Here is a 23,246-nt window from a genome sequence, read left to right on the forward strand (position 1 = left end):
AAACACAATAGTACACAATAGAAAAGGGGATCGAGGATGCGGGCGGGGGTATTAGGATAATTTTATTTTAACATCTAATTCTCTGCAGTTCGATGGCTGAAGGTGCAGAGGAAAAAGGGCACGACACCAGCAACAACGCCGGCAAAGTCGCCGGCGCCGACGATCGATCCTGCCATTCCATCGCCATTTGCCAGCCACATCTTCAAGCGAAAGCTCACCGGCGAGGGTAAACCCCTCTGCAGCCCAACGACCACAAGAGATACGGAGATTTACCTCTGTTGGCGATGATCGGCCGGTAACGGATGAACCACATCGCCCCAGGGCGATGATCGGCCGGTCGTTTACCTGCAACCCAACGTCCACACCCCTCCATCGGCGATGCATCTAGCGGTGATCCCAGTGAAAGCAGAATCTCCCTGCAGCCCAACGGCCACAGGTATACAATGATTCTCCTTTCTTTTCTTTTATAAGGATCTGATCTGCCGCCCGAGATGTTTGTCACCTCACGATGACCATCGCCGCGTATCGGTGGTTGTCGCCCCACGACGACTTCACCGACGCCCAATGGTCGAGTTGGGTCTAATAAGTTTAATCTTTTGGTTTGATGTGGGTTTATCCGCGTCCCACCACCAATTCGGTTGGCGAACAAAGTAAGGCGAATTGATCGGATTTTCCATATTTGTTAGTATCTTACTGCTTTCTCATAAGGCTTCGGAAGTTGTCAAATTTGCTTATTTTAGCCGATATTTTGCTAAAATAAAGCTAGAAATATTAAGATCTTCAAATTTCTCACGGGATATTGACTGCCCGTTCTATTTCATCTCCCATCCCAAATACCAATCTGTCAAACTCTTTTTGTCATTCAAGGAAGGGAAATTAATAGGGATGGCATCCCCACCTCATGTCCTTCATTCTTCGTCCAAACGGGGCAGGGGCCCCGTTTTTCCTCAGTCCAGTGTCATCTCTAAAGAAGGATCGAGGACAGGGCGGGGCAAGACGGGGATCGAGGACGCGGGCGGGGGTAAAGCATAATTTTATTTTAACATCCATCCCCATTTCATTTTATGTCCTCCAGGCGGGGCGGGGCCTGTATTCCCAGGGTCCACTGCCATCTCTAGAAATTATGTAATAAACAAAAAAAAAACTTTTTTGTGCAAACTCTTCTGCCGACTGCCGTCCAACGCGAAGCATCCACACCGTCCATCAGAAGAATCTCTCACCGCTGGGACCCACGATCCAAGACGTCGGCCTCCCTCAGGAAGGGTTGGGGATGTCGGAAAATCGCAGAACCACCGGCACCGATCGCTCCCTGAAACGGCACACAGCAGCGGCGAATTGGGGAGACTTGCGTGGTTCTTTGCGGGAAGAAATATAAAAAATGAGAGCGAGCGTGGTTGGAGAGAAGGTGATTCTGGTTCCTTACGAGAAGGAGCATGTCCCTCGCTACCATCAATGGATGACGGACCCTTCCCTCCTCGAAGCCACCGCCTCGGAGCCCCTCACCCTCGAGCAAGAGTACGAGATGCAGACCTCTTGGGTCCAAGACTCAAACAGTAACACCAAACCCCTCCCCTTCTTTCGGTTCTCTTTCCTCTCCATCACTCTTTTCTTCCTTTTTTCATCGATACCCAACTCGCAAAAACTTGCTTTTCGTTTTCGTTTTTGCGTTCTTTGCATTTCCCTGTCTTTTTGTGAGTGAGTTTTGGGTTGTGGGTGGTGCAGAACAGACTTTCATTGTGTTGGATAAGCAGTTGGTCGATGGAGATTTCGTTCACGGAGAGCCCCACTTCGAAGGTGATATGATTTCCTCGCAAAACGGTTTCTTTTGAGGGCTTAATTGGTTTTGCTTTTTTGTTCGTTAGAGTGTGTTGTAAATTTTGTGCATATTATGTGATTTAGCTAGTGCGTTAATCAGCATCTTGTGAAATTAGGAGCATTTCGGTGACGTCTGCTGAGAATCAATGTGGTTTTGGTTAACGTGTAGTTGATTTTCATGGGCTTGATCTGGAGAGTTTGCAGAAAAGATGTTGTTTGTGTTATTGGCTTCTCGAAATAGAAGCAGTGAGTAGAGGAATGCTACTAGGAAAAAGAGAGATCTTTGTTTATTTTTGGAATTATTTTGTCGTGATTATGTAATTTAGTTCGAGAGATCCTTGTTATTTTTTTGGAATTATTATGTCATGATCATGTAATTTCATCCGTTTATTTGCTTAATGATGCCTTGAGGTTGATGAATTAGCGGATGGGAGTGAGGGATCGAGCTTCTTTGGAACAAGATTTGAAAATTAATTCCTGTATCACACTGTTAATACTAGACCACCAGATGGTAAGAAATATGGAAATTGATCCCCAAAAAGGAATACCAAAATTCCATAATGCACTCCTACCAACTGTGAAAATGTGATAATTCCTCCTCAAATCTCTCTTATCTTTACATAAATTGTCAAAACATTCATGAATCCATACATGTAGCAGCCGCAGCATTGCCACAATGGCTTTTATAATTGTGCCTATCATACTTGAACAGAGACTAATGAAGAAGATGATCGTGATGATGCGAGAAATATACTTACTGTCCCTTGCGATCTTTTCTCAGCCCTTCTATCTCCTCCTCTTGGGGCGTTCTTTTCACTCTTCCTCCTCCCTTAGATCTTTATAGATAACAATAAATTAATTAAAGCCTTTCTTGTATGGCTGAAATTGCAGTGGCCGAGTATGCAGAAAGCGCCTTATTTCTGCATTTTGAAACTTCAACAAGATCATGTAGACCTCCAACTTATCAGTGTCTTATGGATTTTGTGTACTGTACGATCAAGAAACAGGCTATTACTAAATTGTTTCGTGTTTTCTTTTAAAGCCCAATGATTTAACCATGATGCTCTGTTTTGTTTCAACATTTTTCATATGTATTAGATAGTCAAATTGCGACAGGCCATGGGAATTTGGTTGTTAACTACCTTTCTAAAAGTATATCTGTTTTTATTGTGTCTCAGCAATGGCTGGTGATGTGAATATATATATGAATGACATAGATGACTCCCAAGTAGCTGAAATTGAGATTATGATAGCAGAGCCAAGGAGGTAAGATGAAGCTTTCAATTTTCACCTCTGGTATTCTAAGATTTCTAAATCCTAGTACATTGTCTCTCATGCGATCTCTTCTTGCTTCATGTATATGAGTACGTGATTTTTTTTGTGTGTGCAAAAGCTGAAACAAAACTCAGGTACACAATTATCATAGATCAACAGAGGCAGCTTTGTCACCATTCACCCACAGTCATAATAACAGCAACATATGCTGGCCCAAGCTCAATCCAAATACATATTCAAATTCACTGGACCTCTGATTCACTCTAATTCATGGTTGCATATGTTTGAATAATAAAACCTAATTCCATGTTGAATTGCATGATTGCTCTCAAACAATCCATGCTCACAACTAAAATTAGGACAGCTCATGATATGATACCAGACAGCCAAATATTATGTATGTTATATGTAGTTTGTGTCCTGAAACTAACTTGTCATGGGCTGAGAGGTTTGAGAATTGCTTGACTGGCAAGTATATATCATGAAAATGAATCTTAAAAGTTAGTCCTCATGACCAGATCTCAAGTGCACGAACATACATGTGTGTTTGTATATAGTAAGAAATTACATTTTGTTAACAGTTGGTTAATACCTTTTATTAAGATTTGAAAAATAAAAGTAGCTCCAACTTAATTTGACATTAATATCAGTCGATGATAATGATAATTTTTGACATTAAATCCAATATATAAAAAATGTATCTAACACATATTATTGGCTACCATAATGACATAATAACAAATTATAAACAACGTAGAAAAACATCAATGGAATAACTTGATTACTAATATTCAGATCTAAATGCTGTGTGTTAGTACATGAAACTATGAAAGTATAACACAATATAGTCAATTCTAATAGTGGCTAAGAAAGAAAATACCTCACCATGGAACATTAAAAGGATTGTAGGTGTATAATCTTGAATGCATTAATCATACCCTAGAGTCTTGGGAATACATCGCCTAAGAGCTTATTCATACCCAATGTGCTGCTAGAAGGTTGCAATATCTTCTCTCTCTGCAGCTGGTTTCATTCATTTACTACAACTTGGTTATCACCACTCTGTATGAAGAGAATTATCGCCAATCTTTCTACAATTAGTTTTATTGCAATCCACCTGTTGAATTTCTTGCAAAATCAAATGATTTTAATAGTTGAAAAATAAAATGTTGACGTCACATAAAGCAGGAGATTATGTTTTAAGTTATTATTTCCTAGTTTTAGTACGTAGAATCAGTAGAAAAAGGGAAACAAACTTAGATATTTATTGCATGAAATAAAAAACTATCATATTGTAGTGAATTGAACAAACAGCATGAATCATATTGTAGTCCATGCGAGTGTTTTCCTGCATGAAGAACATTGATGGTGGGTATATAATATCTTTTCTGGGTTAGTTTAATAAATGGTTGATTACACTCCAAGATACTGGAGTTGCATCAAAATGCATTACCTATTTGGAGCTGTGATGCAGCTATCTCACAGGGACATGGCTGTAGACCTGACATACCCGTGTTGACACGACAGGACACGGGTACATGCTGGGTCCATATTGGTCGGGTCCAGTGAAGACCCACCCTGAAACCCAAATTCTTTTATTTTTTTTGTGTTTGCAAAACCCCTTTCGCCTCGTTCCCACCCTCGGCTGAGTGAGAAGAAGAACAAAGGAGCAGAGAAGAGAGAGAGAGAGAGAGAGAGAGAGAGAGAGAGAGAGAGAGAGAGAGGCAGTGGAGATGGGCTTATGAAGTACCCTTTTCCCTTTATAACAAAAAAAAATATCTCAATCCCCCTTTCTTTTTTTTATTTGCTTTTGAAAAATTTCACTCTGCCCCCGCTCATGTTAAAAAATTATCAGATTCTCTTTCTTCATTAAAAACATTACTTATATAAATAAGTAAATCACTTTATATATATATATATATATATATATATATATATATATATATATATATATATATATATATCCGTGTCTCCGTACCCACGGTTTTTGAATTTGCCATTTTGTTAGCCACACCCGTACCCATGTGACATAGGATGCAGTCCAAAGACATGCTGCATACCATGTCAGAGATTTGTGTGGTGATCTGCTAAACATGAGCTTTAGACCATGGACCAATGTTCAATTTATCATTGCCTGATCGATTACTCCACAAACAAAAAGATATTCGATATGTACATGAACAGTTGGATGGCTGTTATTGCTCTTAGTTTTGTTTGCTTGATCATAACTCACATGAAATTCTATAATGAGGAGGACAACCTGAGGCAATATGGCATTTTATGTAGTTTGATTAAGAATGTAACCCGACCTTACTTAATAGGATGTGGCACCATCTGCTCTATGGGGACACCAAGCATTGTGGCTGATTTGTATTTTTTTGTCCATTTGATTGTAACCAAGCATTGTGCAAGATTAGCTATTAACAAAGAATCGAATAGCATCTTGCTTCTTTGTTTTCTTAATGCTTTTGAGTTTATCCAAAATTTCTTATAATATAAAACAAAATATTGCATGTTAATATTAATTATTGTTATTATTGATAACATAGGTGTGCTCCTACATACCATTATGGTGTCATTATGCATAAACAAAAAAGGTAAAAGATATTATAATTATAGTTCTTTCCCCATGGCAACATCTTTCCCTTCCAGTTACTTTTCTTGGCGAGCAATTCCTGCATGGTTCGGACCCACCACCTCTTGGAATTCCTCATTGCCTCAAACAACTCAGTCCATTGGTACACTTCCTGGTCTCCATTCATAGCTCTTCAATGAACTTGCCCTATATACATGCATGTATGTGCGCTATGGTAAAATCCTTCAATTTCTGATTGTCCTTCCGAATATTATATTTGGATCTCTATAACTATATTATTTTCAATAATTTGAAATGGAGTAAGGGCCTGTATGTTTGCCATATCTCATTTAAGAAGTTAGAGTGGTATTACTTTTTGCTGCCCCAACTTTGTTCTTTCATTACATATAGCTTGTCCTTTCATGATAAGATATTACACAAGCTAGTTTTTGTTGAATTTTTCTTGTGGTGATTTTTTATAATTGTTCTAGCCTTTTTCTTGCTTCTATTATGACCATACTATAAATTTATAATAAATAAAACAAAGTACAATCTATTCAAGTTTAGGCAACATATACTTGATAAATGATTAGCAAACCATGGTATCTGGCACTGCCAAGGTTCAGAAAGATCGACACAGTCCTTCCATCATATGATACATAAGACCATTGGGTTAAATTGAAGATCTTTGGAGCATGAGTTCTTCAAACTTTACTAATCTATCTTTTCTCTAGTTTTCCCTTTTTTATGCATTAAATATTGGAATTCACAATTACTCATATCATTCAATTGCTTGCTCTGTTTGGTTTGTTTTCTGACTCCAGCTCTATTTAGTTGCCAACATGCCATTCTTATGAGAAATTTTTGTTTTGGCAGCCGTGGGAAGGGGCTTGCAGCAGAATCTGTGTTACTGATGATGGCATTTGCCTTTGAAAATCTTGGGATACAATCATTTCATGCAAAAATTAGTGAATCAAATACTGCGTCCCTTAATCTATTCAAAAAGCTGGTCTCTCTCTCTCTCTCTCTCTCTCTCTCTCTATATATATATATATATATATATATATATATATATATATATATATATATATATATATAGGGCTGGGAAACAAGCTGAGCCTCTCATGGCTCGGCTCATGTTGTGCTCTGAAAGATCTTGTTCAAACTCATAAAATAGGCTCTGCAAGCTGAATATGAACAATAGGTGCTCGATTGGCTCGACTTGTAGAAGCTCGTTAGGTAGTAAGAAATATATTTTAGATATATTTTTATTGTAATCCTATTTCTCCCAGCTCTAAAACAATATGTTTTTTCTATAAACAAGCCAGCTCAAACTCGGCTTGGCTCTCCATAAGAATGAGCCAAGCTTGAACACTTCAAGCTCGGTTCATTCAGCTTGTTTACCAGCCCTACTTTAAGTACACGTGCACAGCAGAAAACATGGAGCTCTCTCACAGACATACTTGTTCGTAATCACTATCACGTCCACCACCCTTTCCAATGTATATGCCCTTCATTCATTCTATCATTACCTAACTTTTGACACTTGTTTTTTGTCATGCAGGGCTTTGAATATGCTGGACATAATCACGTTTTCAATGAGGTAATATGTCGGTTAACAATCTCAGGTCATGATCTTGGTTTTATGCAGTGAACTATTCTAAGCGGTTCTTTATTTCCTTGTAAAACTTTCCAGATAATTCTAGAGTTTCACATTAAGAAGCATACATGTGGAGAGCTGAATTCGTTACTCGGCAGCTTGAAAGTATATTATAGCAATGGTGTACCTTGATGATGATGACTCTAATCACTGTCAATCTGCAAAGGGGATCCAGAATATACGGTTCTTAATTTTGTTCATCAATGATATTTAATGCTTGTATCAATGATATCCTGTTTAAAATCATTAGAATGCAGAGTCAGTGGCCTATGGTCAACATGGCAGGAGAAAGATAAAAATACAGAAGCAGCATCTCTTAATATGAGGACAATGAGGTGTTTTTTCTACAAAATTTGTTAAATAGGAGATTTTGGTAATCAGTTTTTAGCCTCTGAGGCTTGAGTTATTCCCTGCAATTATGTTTCTTGAATAAGTAGGGTTGTATCGGGATAGAATAGTAAAGTCAAGCGCTCACCAGGCATTGCTGCCACTTTTTGAGAAAAAGGGTATTTTGGATGAGGAGAAAAAGATTTTAATTAGAACTTTACAGGTAGCAGCAAGCAGCTGTCTGCACTTGTTTTTTAACAGCACTTCTTGGTTAGGTCGCTAATAATCAGTATCAAGTTTACGTGTGTCTGATATTGTTCTATCTTCGTGTAGAAAATCTTAGAGCTTTTAAAATAACTGCAATTAAAGTAAATGCCTTTGATTGTTAACTGGAGAAATGCTTATCTTGTTCCTTTTTCTTGAAATACTAAACTTTCCACTTTACTGATAAAGGGGATGCACGGCTTCATGTAAGAGAGAACGATTGATGCTATCGTATGACCATATGCAGATATAATATTTGTTGCCACTCGTGATTTTGTACTGAAATTATCAAGTAAATTAAACATGTATCTAAAATGAGAACTAATTTGCACATATAACTAATACCTACTAAAAGAAAGGACCATTGGACATTATTGCCATATATCAACTCAGAGTAGCTAAAATATACCGATGAGTTCTCTGTTTCTGTTCCTTTTTTTAGCACGTGTTGAATATTCTTAAAACCATGGTGCCAACCATTGTTGATGAGAGACATGCACATGAATCATGATGGGTGTAGTCTATTACATAATTGGAGCGGACCGTGCAATTGATAGGACACATTGGGATCTGCGTTTGAATTGATTTTAAATTCACTGGATAATCCAACCTTATTACATATAATTACACAATTGATTAACTAATTGGATATGTATTCAGTATTACCTTAATTTCTCCATTTGATTTGAAAACTGAATAAGAATCTCATTAGGCAAGGTGCGATTAGCTCGAATTCGGTTGTGCCTAGATTCAAACTTAATTCTACCCGTTTACTTCCCTACCCTCAAATACTTTTATATGCTCAAAAACGCTGTGGCCAGGCCACACAAGCTCTCCACAGAATTGCTTCTCACGCTTCTACGTGTTTGCCAACTGTAAAAGAGAAGATGCTGCTCTAGTCACAATTTCATGAACACTTGCAGCCATCACGTGTAAATGTCACCTCTAATTTTGCCTTCAATTCCAAACAATATTGAGTGAGCGCAATCATCAAAATGATACTCTCACTCTTCTTTGCTGCAACTGGAAAGTAGAAACTTAAAATAACAGAAAAAAGCAAGAAATGATTTCTGAGGGCATTCCCTTGCTTCAAAGACAAGTTCATTCCATCACCCAACCCCCACCATCTGCTTTTTTCTTCTTTTCTCTCTTAAATATCAATTGTCAATAACTCCAAGCTAGCCAATTCTGCTCGTCCCACAATGTATTCATTCAACATCCGTTTCAACCATCGCCACCACTTCTTCCTCTTATCTCTCATCTCTGCAATATCATCCGTGTTCACCTCAAACTGCTCTATCAAATACCAGTACACTACCAACCACCAGAAAACTTTTGAGAATTGCATAATTCTTGAAAAACAGGCTGCTGCCCTCGCCTACACCTACTTCCCCCACAACTCCACCATAGACCTTGTGTTTTCTGGAGAATTCATCTCCCCTTCTGGCTGGGTGGGCTGGGGGATCAACCCCACCTCACCAAACCAGATGGTGGGTGCCCATGTTCTCATTGCCTTCCGACACCCAACCACCACTGAGCCTGTCCTGCTTCCCTATGTGCTCTCCTCAGCTGTCAAGTCACAGCAATCTCCCCTAGTTTCAAGCACATTCCATGCCCCAAACATTACTTCATCTTCTCTTTTTGTGAGTGGCACCAAGGTTCACATCTTTGCCACATTCTCAGTGGAAATGAACCACACCATCATCAATCACATATGGAATCGTGGGCTCTATGTCCAAGGCTACTCACCAACCATCCATCCAACCTCGGCTGCTGACTTGGCCACTACACGTACCATTGATGTAAAAACTGCCACAATCACTAGTAGCTCCACCACCTTCACTACCAGGCTCAGAACTGCTCATGGTGTGATTAATTCTCTCTCATGGGGTTTTCTTCTCGTCCTTGGAGCTTCCTCTGCACGATACCTTCGCCAACTACCATCGGCTGATCCAGTGTGGTTCTATGTGCATGTGGTGCTTCAGTTAACAGGTTATGCAGCAGGGGCTGCTGGTTGGGCCACAGGGATGCATTTAGGTAGCCTGTCTGATGGTGTTGTGTATGGATTGCATAGGAAGCTTGGCATAGCAGTCTTCTGTCTGGGTACACTACAGATGATGGCCATATTTTTCAGGCCAAAGAAGACTCACAAGTTCAGGAAGTATTGGAAGTCTTACCACCACTTGGTGGGTTATGCATGCGTGCTGATGGGCGTCGTGAATGTGTTCCAAGGGTTCAATGTGATGCAATTGCAGGCAGGCTCACCTGCTAAGATGGCTTACTGCCTTGTTCTTGCCACCATTGTTGGAGTGTGTATTACACTCGAAGTTAACAGTTGGTTGGTGTTTCTCAAGAGGTCTAGAGAGCAAGAATCACAGTCTGAGGGGTCTGTAGACTTTGATGAGAAAGCTGGTGGCTGGATGGTTCATTCCTCCTAGATGCACGGAGACATCAGAAAGTTGTTATACTGGTCTATGTTATTTCTAGATTTTGATATATTTGTTAATGTTGCTGTTAAACATGTCATGTTTGCATGAACATTGGGTTCTGACAAGTGTCATTAAATCCAAGTATTTTATGATATTCTCCCAAAAACAAGTATATGTGAGGCCTGATCAGGTGCAATCACATTGCACAAAATATGTGCTGCCAGACCGCTTGTCATATGTCAGATACAGCCTGTGGGCCCACATGCTTTAACCAATTCATTGCTGGTTTTGTAGGCCCAACAACAGGTGGATGGTGGCCAGTTGCAGCGGCACATTTTTGTTGTGCAACGTGATCGACAGTAGCTCTAAATTGTCCCTCTTTGTTGGGGATTGCTACTAGACCCATGGCCAGTTGGCAAGAACCTTCAGTATCTTTAGCTGTTCACGATCTTAGTTAAGCTGGTAATCATGCCTGCAGTTTGTGCATGCTCCTACATGCACACATCCTTCTGCAGATAAGAAAATTCTACACTGTAGTAAAGGGACTCAGAATGATGGACCGTTCAACTCTTTGAAAAGTTTTTCCTTATCTCTTGAAATATATTCTTTTTTTCTTTTTTTTTGGATTGAAATACCTTAAAACATTTTCTGATGCAGATGGGGCAGGATGTCTGAACAGTCATATTTGTATCTTAAATATGAGCAATTTCTTGAAATTGGGTAGGTTCTATCTTAAATATTTGAAACCTAAGGCAGCTAAATGTAAAATTTGCCATGTCTTAGGCACCTATATGTAAATTATCCAATAGTTTTTGTGTCCATTTCTCTTCATAACAAGTTATATCCATATAAAGATGTGGGAAATAATATATTGTTTGGATGTGTTTCAAATCTTGGAGACCACCATTTGTTTTATCCGTTATTTTGATATCCATCCAAAGGCTTAGTTTGTCATTTAGGTAAAAGGACCACATTTTCTTTTTATGGTGGATGCTGGGTGATTAAGGCCCCGTCCCATCTCATTTATTACAAAGATAAATTACAGATGACCTTAAATCCAACAGCCAATCTGATTGTTTATGTTTCCAATACATAAATTCACGGTTTTTGCTTAGCAAGATAAGAATATAACCCAAAGCAGGACATGGATTCCTATATAAGCAATGCTTCTAAAGCTGAAAGTGTCAGCAAATTTATTAATAAGCCCAATCACGCCCCTTCCTTCAAATGAAGCTTTCAACACAACCAACCAATCTTGCAGTTTGCATGCATGAGGTAAAGAGCTTCTTGAATATGCAAAGGCTACATGATATGATGTATTTCACACTTATACAGGTGGGCAGTGGGGAAAGTGCTCATAGAGATTTACATTGCAGACACCGAATTAGAGCCATGGTCAATGTGGCACCCCTCGGCAAATCCATATCCAGGAATTAGTCAGATGCTACCTGAATTTTGTGTAAAACACAGAAAATCGCTGCGTGCGATGGAGAAACAAAAAATCACAGCAATTTTATGTGTTTTGTGTGAGCCAAGTACTTTGCGAAGTGCCCCATTGCAGAAACTGACTCCATTGCAGTTGAGGCCCTCTTTACACAATATTGAATCAGTCTGGTCGTTTTATTGGATGACTTTTAGCTGCTATGTGACCTACGTCCACGATCTGTACTATAAATAAAAAATTTCCATACGGCTTTTGAAATTGTTATGCTTATTGTGATAGTTTGTCCTCAGACATATTATAGCTTGAAAACTAACGTAAGATAAAACGATGAGAAATAGATTTGATGAATTATAACAGTAACAAAAGTGACAAAAACGAATACCAGTGAATATGAATACATAAAGATACATCCCACAGCAAGCTCACCAAGGAAATGAATTCTTTCCAACCACCACTCATGATAGATCAGTTTACAGGAGTAAATAGCAAATAATGCTGCCTAACTTATCAGCCATTTTTCCTATATAAAAAAACTTATCAGCCATTTAAAAAAACTGCCCATTGTTTGGTTATTACATCCGAGCACCTATACCTTATCTAAATGCATTTCAAATGCTGGCTGTTAAGAGAGACGCCTTTTGGAAGGTTAACAAATTCAAAACAGAACGTGCGATCCTCTCAAAAGATATCGTCTATCTCTATCGTGTAGTCCTTATCTCTTTATAGTTTCCTTATTATCTCCTGCCTCTACTTGTATTATAAATGGCATGTATCTCCCCTCAATTGAATATGAAGAATATATCAGGAGCAAGCTCCTCGTGGATGTAGGCTTCTATTCATCGAATCATGTAAATTGTGTGTAGCGTGGTTACAGTTCTTTTGGCGTTTCGCTTAACATGGTATTAGAGCTGGCGATCCGAGCAGTTCGACAATAGTTCTTCAATCTTTCTCCTTTTGCAACCATGGTCGGTGACAGAATCAACTCAGCAAAAACCGTGATCCAAGAGCAAAATCCCAGCTTGAAGACTACTACAACCCTTCTCAATAGAAGTAACTACTTGCCATGGTTCAAGGCGGCTGCACTATTTCTGAGTGGTAAACGAAAGTCTGGCCACATCATAGGTAAAACCCCGAAACCCGATGTCACTGACACCAAGTATGATGATTGGCAATCCTCGAACCATCTTGTGATGGCTTGACTTCTGAATTCTATGGAAGCAAACATAGCAGAAGGATATTTATTTATTAAAACAACTATAGATCTTTGGAATGCCCTAAAAGACTTCTATGTGCAACAAAATAATGTTGTTAGAATTTATCAGCTCCAACAACAAATTACCCAATTCCAAAAAAAAGATAAATCATTCCATAGCTATTTGAATACCCTAAGAAGTATGTGGGACAAACTCAGCCATTATTGTCCTATCACTAATGATGTCAATAAGTAGAAACAAAGAAAAGAAGAAAATAAGGTCTTCAAAATTCTTGTTGGATTAAGTCAAGAATATGAGAGCATTCGTAGTCAAATCCTGATGACTAGTACTCCTTTTTTGTTAAATACTATTTATTCTATAATTTAAAGGAAAGAAACATGTAAAATCGTCATGGGATCCCAACAAAAGACTGAGGAAGAAACCCATGATAGAATTGCTTACACAACTTTAAATTTGCCCGGTTCCAAGTTTAACAATAGTAACTATCAAAATCAGAAAAGACCTAAGTTTAAATGCAGTCACTGCAAGAAGACCGATCACACCAGGGACCGATACTGGGAGATTCATGAAAAGCCTGTTAAAGGTAAAAACAATGAAAAGGAGGGATGTCTAGCTACCAATATGGACGATCTTGCCAAACTTCTCCAGCAACTCACCCATTCGAATCTGGCCATATCGGTTGCAAGCGATCAGCAAGAAAGCAAAGAAGAAACTCCAGGTACTCCTCTAGCTTATAATGCTACCTGTTCCAACAAATGGATTCTCGATTACAGAGCCATCGACCACATGACTGATCAAAATACTCTGATTGATAACATTATCTTTAGACCCAAAAATCATGTTCGCATTGCTAATGATGCTCTTTTGTCGATTCAAGGGATCGGTCATGCCTCCTTCTTTGAAGAAAAGGCTAAAGAAGAAGTCCTCTTGTTGTCCAATTTTCAGCTAATCTTATTTCTATCAGCAAAATAACCAAGTCGTGTAATTGCCTGACTATTTTTTCGGCTAATCAAGTTGTGTTTCAGGACATTCAAAGCAATAAGGTGATTGGTAGAGGACAAGAGCAGAATGAGTTATATGTTCTTGAAAATAACCCTGTGAGTTTTAATGTGCAGAAAACAGGTAACTCTCACAGGCTATGGCATCAAAGACTTGGTCATCCGTCTGACAAAGTTTTGAATATTATTTTTCCATCATTGGTTAGTGATAGTGGTTCTTGTGATGCATGTCAATATGCAAAGCAAAAAAGAAGATCTTTTAGCACATCTGAAAATCAGTGCAATAAAGTTTTTAAGCTTGTTCACTCAGACGTTTGGGGACCAACCCCTACCATTTCTTATTTGAGATTCAGATACTTCTCTACCTTTATTGATAACCATTCTCGCACCATGTGGATTTATTTTCTGAAAAATAAGAGTGAAGTTTTGAATGCTTTTAAGAATTTTTGCTCCATGGTTCAAACTCAATTCAGTGTTAAAATAAAAAAATTGAGATGCGATAATGGTGAGGAATATGTTAGTCAGGTCTTTAGAGAATATATGGCTCAAGAAGGTATTTTTCCACAAAATACCTACGCCAGCACGCCACAACAAAATGGCATTGTCGAAAGAAAAAATTGGCAACTTCTCAATATTGTTTGTTCTCTCATGTTTCAAAGCAATATTCCAAATTCTTTTTGGAATGAGGTTGTGTCCACTGCTGCTTATATCATTAACCTGATACCTAGTTTGGCTATTGAGAATCAAACTCCCATGAAGTTGATTTGGGAAAAGGAATTGTCTTTAACTCATCTTAGAGTTTTCAGGTGCAAGTATTATGTTCATGTCCAAGAAGGTCACCGAAGAAAATTAGATAAACATGTTGTCAAATGTATTTTTTTGGGCTATTCCACTGTTAAGAAAGGTTTTAAGTGCTACGATCCAAAGAACAAAAAACTCTACACATCCAGAGATGTAGAATTCTTCAAAAATGAGACTTATTTTCAAAAAGAAAATGGGGACAAAATTCAGGGAGAGCGTGCGGTGAACAAAAATATTGTTCTCCCTATAGTTAATAGTCTGGAACCAAATAACCAGGGAAACATTGATGAAGAGCCAAACCGTGCAAGTAGTTCAAATGACAATAATAATCAAATTATTGAGCAACCTCGCAGGTCATCCAAAACTACTCGAGCTCTTGTCCATCTATGAGATTTTTATACGTATCTTGTAAGGAGACCTGACACCCATTCTATTGAAAACTACGTTGATTTTTTAAAAGTCTCAAACAATTATTTTGCCTTTCTCTGTAAAATATATTCTCAAAGTGAGCCGCAAAACTTTTTAGAAGCCGAAAAGGATCCAAACTGGAAGACTGCTATAGAGGAGGAATTAACTGCCCTTGAAAAAAATAATACATGGGATATTGTGTACTTGCCTCCTGAAAAAAAACCTGTAGGATGTAGATGGATCTATAAAATCAAGTACAACAGTGACGATTCAGTGGAAAGATATAAAGCCAGAGTGGTTGCCAAAGGCTACACCCAGGTTGAAGGAGTGGACTATGATGAGATGTTTTCCCCAGTGACAAAGATGAGTTATGTATGAATTATTCTCTCTGTGGCCGCTAATAAGAGGTGGAAAACTTATCAGCTCGACATCAAAAATGTCTTTCTACATGGTGATCTTCTTGAAGAGGTATACATGGAAATTCCTCAGGGTCTTCAATACTCAGGTAAAAATCTGGTATGTAAACTAAAAAAGTCCTTGTATGGACTAAAACAATCTCCTCGAGCGTGGTTCACCAAACTCAGTGAAACTCTTATCTCTTTTGATTTTGTTAAAAGTAAAGCAGATCATTCAATGTTTGTCGCAAAATAGCACAACAAGACCAATATTGCCTTAGTTGATGTGGATGATATAATTCTTACAGGTGATGACGATACCTTAATTGCAAATCTCAAGAAGTATCTTCATAAAAAATCCGAGATTAAGGACTTAGGCAAATTAAGATACTTTTTCAAAATTGAAGTTGCTCACTCTGAACAAGAGATATTTATATGTCAGTGAAAGTATACTTTGGACCTCTTAAAAGAAACAGGTATGTTGGGTTGCAAGCCTTCCGAAACTCCCATCGAGTTCAATCACAAATTAAAACAAGACATTGGGGGCCTCATTAAGGATGTTTCAAGCTTCCAGAGGTTGATAGGCAAGCTCGTCTATTAGACTGTTACTCAGCCAAACATAACATATGTCGTTAATGTCATCAACCAATATATGCATTCACCTCGAACACCTCATTTGCAAGTTGCTTACAGAAATTTAAGGTATCTAAAGGCTACTCCTGGTAAAGGAATTCTCATGAGTTAAAATAAAGATCTCAGTATTTTTGGGTACAACGATGCCGATGAGGCTCTAAATATAAATGATAAAAGATCGATTACAGGCTATTATACAATGGTCAGAAAAAATCTTGTTACATGGAGAAGTAAAAAGCAAAGTGTGGTAGTTCGTTCAAGTACCGAGGCAGAATACAAAGCAATGGCTTCAACAACTTGTGAGTTAGTATGGATAAAACAACTGCTCGAGGATATGAGAATCAAAATTACAAAGCCAATAGAAATGAGGTGTGATAACGAAGCTGCAATTCATATTGGAGCAAATCCCGTATTTCATGAAAGGACCAAGGATATCGAGTTGGACTGTCATGTCATTAGAGAAAAAGTTCAAAACAAGGTTATATACACTCCTTTTATCAGAAGTGATGATCAACAGGCATATATATTTACCAAAGTCCTGGAAAATAACAATTTCACTGGAATATGCAACAAGTTGGGGCTAACTGATATCAGCTCACCAACTTGAGAGGGTGTGTTAAGAGAGGCATCTTTTGGAAGGTTAACAAATTCAAAACAGAATGTGCAATCCTCTCAAAAGATATTGTCTGTCTCTATCGTGTAGTCCTTATCGCTTTATAGTTTTCTTATTATCTCCTGCATCTACTTGTATTATAAATAGCCTGTATCTCCCCTCAATAGAATATAAAGAATATGTTAGGAGAAAGCTCCTCGTGGATGTAGGCTTCTATTGGCCGAACCACGTAAATCGTGTGTAGCGTAGTTGCAGTTCTTTTGACGTTTCGCTTAACACCGGCTTGTGGTATAAAACAACCCATCTTATGGTCTTTGGTTAAAAAGGTTATATAGTGAATCATATTCGTTGCACAAGCAATAAGCAGCATAACAAACCAGAGTTCACTTAAAATTCAAAACAAGTAGAATTCTCAATAGAAAGTTCGTGAAATTTGCTTTGCTTTATTATGAAAGTTTGTCTCCATTCACGTTGTAGATTGAAAACTTGGATAAAATGATGAGACATAGATGTGATGATTTATTATAACTACAAAAACCAACAGCAGCAAATACTAGCGACTATGAATACATCCGAAGATAAAATACAACCATCGCGCGACATAGAATTTTACGTAGATTTTATACAACTGCTTTATTCTGTATTACATTTACAACTGCTTTATTTTTCTGTATTACATTTAGCGTTCTACGCTTTATTATATTGTATTATTGACGTAATGCAGTTACATAAGCTTGAGTGACCACCCATCGCTAGCTCTAGGCTGGCACGAAGTAACCTAAGTTGAGGACATTCAGGTCTTCTAGGACTAAACTTTTATAATATCTCACTTTTATAGTACCATCACTAACTTTAATACGCAGCTTGTAGCTGTAATGTCCAGCTCCACGGAACAGCTTTTCTCCATAAACCACGTTCAAAAACTTGAGCTTGGCACCAGTCTGATGGTCATACCTTTGCACCGCGAATCTACCCAAGAATTGCGCATGGGGGTTGTTCTGGACATTGCGGATAGGAACCCAAACTGTGGAGGGTGGAGAGGGTGGAGAAGTGGGAGTGAAGTATACTATGTTGATTACTGGAGGCGTGTGAGGCGCCGATAGATCTTGTAAGAATTCAGTCTTGAAAAACCTCACTACACCTTCATCGTTAGCCTTAAGGACCAATCGATAAGTGTAGTGTCCAGCTCCACGATCCAATTTTTCTCCATTCAACACTTGTAGGAACTTGAGGGAGGCATGGTTCAGTTTATTGTACCTGTCAACCACGCTTCCACCCAAGGCCTGTACCTGAGGATTGGTCTGTGCATTTGGGATGGGAACCCACTTATCAAAAGCAACAGTAGGTGCCACAAAGATCACTGCTGCAACTGTGAGCAGAAGAAAAGGAAGGAAGTGCCTCATCCCAGTAGATGAAGGCTAATAGGACAAGCTTCTATGAGACTGTGAGTTTAATGGAAGAACAAGGAAATTCTTAAGAAGTAGAGGGTTGATGGATGAGCAATTGACTGCTCTTCAAGCCTGATATTTATAGGCCAAAGTAATTGGTGCAGCCAGTTGTTATGTTGAATGTTATGCTGTGTGCGGGGATGGTGTCAACTCATAATAATTTAGTGATTTGATGGAATTGGACATAATTGCATTTCGGACTTGTGATGGTGTTTGGTCATGGCAAATTTTTCATCTATAACTTGTGATATGCTGATGGCCGGCCCCTTTAAGCAATTAAGTAGTCAGGCGCATATTTCCTAAGTGGGCAGTGGGATCTGAAGATTTTATAAAACAAAGGCTTATCAATGTGCGGTCAATGATGGAAAGGCTTTCCCTTAGCCTGGTAAAAAAAAAAATCATAAATTGAAAAGTTCAAAGCGTTCTCTCGCTCTCTCTCTCTCATAGAGATGGCAGTGGACCGGGGGAAAGCGGGCCCCGCCCCGTTTGGACCGGGGATGAAGGGTATGAAACGGGGATGGAGGTGGGGACGAAGGTTAAAATCCATCCCCATTCGGGGATGGATGTACACTTTTTCCCTCCCCGCCACGATCCCCGCAATAGCCCCGCCCCGCCTCATTCCCGTTTGAACCGGGGATGGAGGACATGAAACGGGGATGGAGGTGGGGGTGGAGGTTAAAATCCATCCCCGTGCCGGGATGGATGTTCTAATCTTGAGGCGGGGCGGGGGATGGAGACCTTGTCCCCCACCCCGCCCCGCCCCACTGCCATCCCTACTCTCTCAGTGTAGCTTTTACGGGTAGCGGCAGTAGTAAAAAGTCAAGATGCCTGCGGATCCTGGTTTGGCAGTTGACCTAGTTTTATTTTATTGTTTTATTCTCCTATGAAATCACAAATTATAATTGTTATGCTTTCATTGGGTGTGCTCTCTAAGGGGCTTGGTTGTCGCCTCAGCAAGATACTTCGTCATGAAAATATAATTTAGGCTTGATTTTTTGTCAGAGTACAAGCATGATGATTTGTTTTTATCATTTTTCTTGAATGAAAATAAGGACTTTATCAATTGCCCATTGACTTAAAATACATTATTATGCTTCTAGACGGATTCTGCGTCCCAATTAAGGTCCAATAATCACTGCCATTTTCCAAAAGTTTTATACAGTAAGCCACTTAAAATATATCTTCTCAGCAAAACTACTTCTTTGTAACTCTCTCTCTCTCTCTCTCTCTCTTTTGATGTAATCATATACCACTATATTCAATATTTATTTATCTCTCTTTCACAAAAAAAAATTAAAAAAGAAAGAAGGTAAATAAATTGAATGAAAAAAACAATGTGAAAAGGAGAGAGAGAGAGAGAGTGAGTTACAAAAAAGTGTTTTTAAGATGCCAATCATGGTGGTGTGGTATAATTAATACCTAAGGGCAGTGTGACTACTTTTCACCGTTTTCTTTGTATGGAATAACATTTGGTAATGGTGATTTGAAGTGCAAACACATCCCTTTTTCATTTTTTTTATTTTTTAGAACCTTACAGAAGTGATATATATATAAATGTTTTTCTCAGTGCAAATCGGCTTTTAAATAACCGGATTGCAACATATAGATATGTTTTTAGAAATCTTAAAAAATCAACAGTCTACAATGTGTGATACTTTCTCGGGTTATAAAATCATGTTTTTCATTAAAAAAAAACAAGGTCCAATGAAAGCAAAACAACCTGCGTTTATGACTTTAGGAGGCGACATGATGTGATAATTCTAGTACCGAACGTTATCCCTTCTTGTATACTCTTTGTTACACTCAATGATACATTATTTTATGTTTCTGAAGGAAGAAAAAAGAAAAAGAAAAAGAAAACTTATGGATATTCTCTTCTCACACTCATTCTTTAGAACAAAGAACGATCTAAGAGTAGTCTCTACGCAAAACACTTAAGATGGATGTATTCAAACCATGCGACAACTACATAATGACATAACAAAAGCATGTCTTAGTAAGGAGCGATATTTGCACTGAACCTAATGACATTAACCAAAAGTTGAGGGATGCATGTCATGCTTCCAGGTGTAAAAACGCAAGGCTAGCTTGGTTGTCGTGTCCTCAACCAGCAGTTTTATCTCACGGGGAGGCAGGACCATTAAGTGATCCAGTTCTAGGGGTACTGCACACGAGCCGGGGTCATGCCAAGCTCAGGCTCAAAAAGCTCAACTCAAACTGAGCTGAGCTTGAAAGGCCTGTGTACAAACCCGGCTAGAGTTTAAGCTCGAGCCTGGCTTCGCTTCACTAGAGCCGCATTGATTTACATTAAAAATAAAGGTTTAAGTTTGTAGTAGGAGGATTTGAACCCAAAACCTCATACATACATGGCAAACAATTTACACACTTGGCTGAAACCTGTTTTCGTAATTATTATTCAGCACAGACTCTACATATCCTAAAACTAATCGGCATAAGATTCTATCAGCAGAGCTTAATCGGGCTAGTCGAACTTAATCAAGCTGGAATGCCTGATCAAGCTCATCTTATTCACTTACTCGGACGAGTCTGAGATGGGTTTAAACCAGTCGATCGCCCAAGCTTGAGCTCGAGCTAGTTCATCTCGTTGTGCAGCCCTACCAGGTTCTCAGTGAGAGTTCCTTCGTCATAAAAAAAAACATTTGACCTAATGGTGTGCATTCCAGCCAGTATGACTGTGATGCTCGAGTTGACAAATAGAGCATTGTGCATTTGAAATAGATCTTTTGAGAACCACAGCTGGTGGACAACTGGAATAGATGCATTCTTTGAAAAATATATAAAAGTGAAGCTTGTTCGTTCTCTTCCTCTAATAACTTTGTCATGGACTAAATGGGTTCATCTAAAGAATAGATGAAACCGCAGTGTCTCTCATAGAAGTGTGTGATTAGAAGTATTTTCAAACATGGAAGTGTAACACCGGTTTAAAATGGTGCCTGGTAAGATATAAGTTAATCTTGTTTATGTCATGCCACCAAATTAGCTACTCATCTCAATCAAAAAAAAGAAAAGAAAAAGCTAAAGATGCTCTACAAATTCCTATGTTCCACAGCATTCTGATTTCTTTTGTCTGACCATTCAGCATTATGAAGATGCTAACGATCAAGCTCACAGCTTGGATTTCATCAAAATCATAGGGTTGAAAGAACCAAAAGATTACACGCCTCAGCAAGAAACTTCGTCATGAAAATATAATTTAGGCTCGATTTTTTGTCAGTACAAGCATAATGATTTTTTTTTTCTTGAATGAAAATAAGGAGGCTAGCGATTGCCCATTAACCTAAAATACATTATTTTATTTCTAGACCGATTCTGCGTCCCAATTAAGGTCCAATCCCTGCCATTTTTCAAAAGTTTTATACAATAAGCCACTTAAAAGATGCATCTTCTCAGCAAAACTACTACTTTGTAACTCTCTCTCTCTCTCTCCTTTTTCACATTGTGTTTTTCATTCAATTTATTTATCTTATTTCTTTTTTAATTTTTAAGATGTCAATAATGGTGGTGTGGTATAATTAATATATACCTAAGGGCAGTGTGACTACTTCTCACCGTTTTCTTGTATGGGATGGTAATGGTGATATGAAGTGTAAACACTTTTTTTCATTTTTTGGTGAAACTTTTTAATTTTACAGATGCGATATACATGCTTCTCTCAGTGCAAATCGGCTTTTAAATAACCGGATTACGACACATAGACATGATCTTGTAATCAAGGTTTAAAAAATCAACGGCCTACAATGTGTGATACTTTTTCCTATTATAAAATCATATTTTTCATAGAAAGAACAAGACCCAAACGCTGGTTGGCATGGAACATGCTGAACAAATGCATCTATATATGTGGTCCAGTTGAACCAAAAACGAACCTGCTACTATAACTTTAAGAGGCGACATGATTTAGTGCCATTACCAAATGTTATATATATTTCTAACAAAAATTGATATACGAGTAGTCTCTATAGCTACGCAAAATGTATAAGATGGATATATACAGTACAGACCATGCAACATCAAGAGTGGGTCTACCTTCCTATTTTCCACGTTAAACTTTGTTACGGTCTGTCTCTGTCTGCCGTGCCAACCTTCACTGTCCTGGTAGCATAAAACTTCATGCTCTTACCCCTTGCCCCCAAGAGAGTCGCCATGCTTCAGCTTGTACAAAAGGTGACGCCCAAGAGATTTGAACCTAGACAGCCTGCCTAGCGGCCTAGGCCCCATCCCATGCACTGCACACCTTTGAGGCTGGATCTTTTGTTTAATTTCAGTAATACGGTAAATTTAAGCATGTTTTCATGATACAATTTCACATGCATAATCAAATCCAAAATATCTTCATGCAAGCACGGATAGTTATGTCAAACATTATAATACATTCATATTACAACAATGTCAAACATGTACCGACAACAAACACAATTCAATATCTCGCTAACTACTACCATGCATAGCATGAAATCCAAACAACAAAAATAAAAGCACTTTTATTCTCATACATTCAAATCATGTTCAGCATGATCTACAAACTCCAGCAAAACAGTCATAGATATCCACAACTAAGTGAGTGTGTGAGCAGAAAATTGCTGTATCTAAGAAAGTAAATAGTATATGATGTGCTTGCATCACTTACTCACCACAGGTATTTATCCGATTTGCATGCATTTGTATTTTTTTTCTTTATTTTTGCATGACATTTTAAGCCGCATGCGATGCTTAGCATTAAGTATTGTGCATTTTACTCTGCTATGCACCTGCAATGACAAAGACTGTCGACCAAAGACAAAGACACAGGCAGTGAGCTTCGTCACTCTCTGCTTGACGAAAGAAGAATACGACAGGGGGTAGAGCCCCCTCCCCCTGTCGATAGAAGAACCACTCAGGTAGGAACTTCACCCTCCCTGCCTGACGAGAAAAGACAACAGCAGGAAG

At 38.5% G+C, this 23,246-nt stretch overlaps 3 protein-coding genes across 4 annotated transcripts; 2 read left to right on the forward strand and 1 right to left on the reverse strand.

Moving 5' to 3' along the window:
* Positions 1–1,304: 1,304 nt before the first annotated feature.
* LOC149848112 (GCN5-related N-acetyltransferase 9-like) lies at positions 1,305–7,731 on the forward strand. 2 transcript variants are annotated; one of them, XM_090019909.1, is made up of 6 exons: positions 1,305–1,553; positions 1,723–1,794; positions 2,994–3,081; positions 6,542–6,674; positions 7,230–7,268; positions 7,362–7,731. In XM_090019909.1, exons 1-6 carry the CDS (start codon positions 1,379–1,381, stop codon positions 7,455–7,457), a joined length of 603 nt encoding a protein of 200 aa, XP_089876035.1. In that variant the 5' UTR covers positions 1,305–1,378; the 3' UTR covers positions 7,458–7,731. The 2 variants fall into 2 exon arrangements, with proteins under 2 accessions (XP_089876035.1, XP_089876086.1); XM_090019960.1 differs by lacking the exon at positions 6,542–6,674 and having other exon boundaries at positions 7,362–7,449.
* A 1,387-nt stretch (positions 7,732–9,118) lies between these two features.
* On the forward strand, positions 9,119–10,354 carry LOC149848113 (cytochrome b561 and DOMON domain-containing protein At2g04850-like). The gene has a single exon (XM_090003324.1). It carries the CDS (start codon positions 9,119–9,121, stop codon positions 10,352–10,354), a length of 1,236 nt encoding a protein of 411 aa, XP_089859450.1.
* A 7,255-nt stretch (positions 10,355–17,609) lies between these two features.
* On the reverse strand, positions 17,610–18,254 carry LOC149848114 (uncharacterized). The gene has a single exon (XM_090003335.1). The coding sequence runs from the start codon at positions 18,252–18,254 to the stop codon at positions 17,610–17,612; it is 645 nt and encodes a 214-aa protein (XP_089859461.1).
* Between the last annotated feature and the right edge of the window lie 4,992 nt (positions 18,255–23,246).

This window comes from Nuphar pumila, chromosome 1, assembly GCF_984573655.1.
Source record: "Nuphar pumila chromosome 1, dmNupPumi1.hap1.1, whole genome shotgun sequence".
In the NCBI taxonomy this organism is placed as follows: Eukaryota; Viridiplantae; Streptophyta; class Magnoliopsida; order Nymphaeales; family Nymphaeaceae; genus Nuphar; species Nuphar pumila.

Bases quoted from the DNA above. Each gene is read 5' to 3' on its own strand.
- LOC149848112 (XM_090019909.1), top strand. From the start codon at position 1,379: ATGAGAGCGAGCGTGGTTGGAGAGAAGGTGATTCTGGTTCCTTACGAG. The intron at 1,795-2,993 runs GTGATATGATTT...ATTGTGTCTCAG, and splicing joins CGGAGAGCCCCACTTCGAAG to CAATGGCTGGTGATGTGAAT. The intron at 7,269-7,361 runs GTAATATGTCGG...AAAACTTTCCAG, and splicing joins ATAATCACGTTTTCAATGAG to ATAATTCTAGAGTTTCACAT.
- LOC149848113 (XM_090003324.1), top strand. From the start codon at position 9,119: ATGTATTCATTCAACATCCGTTTCAACCATCGCCACCACTTCTTCCTC.
- LOC149848114 (XM_090003335.1), bottom strand. From the start codon at position 18,254: ATGAGGCACTTCCTTCCTTTTCTTCTGCTCACAGTTGCAGCAGTGATC.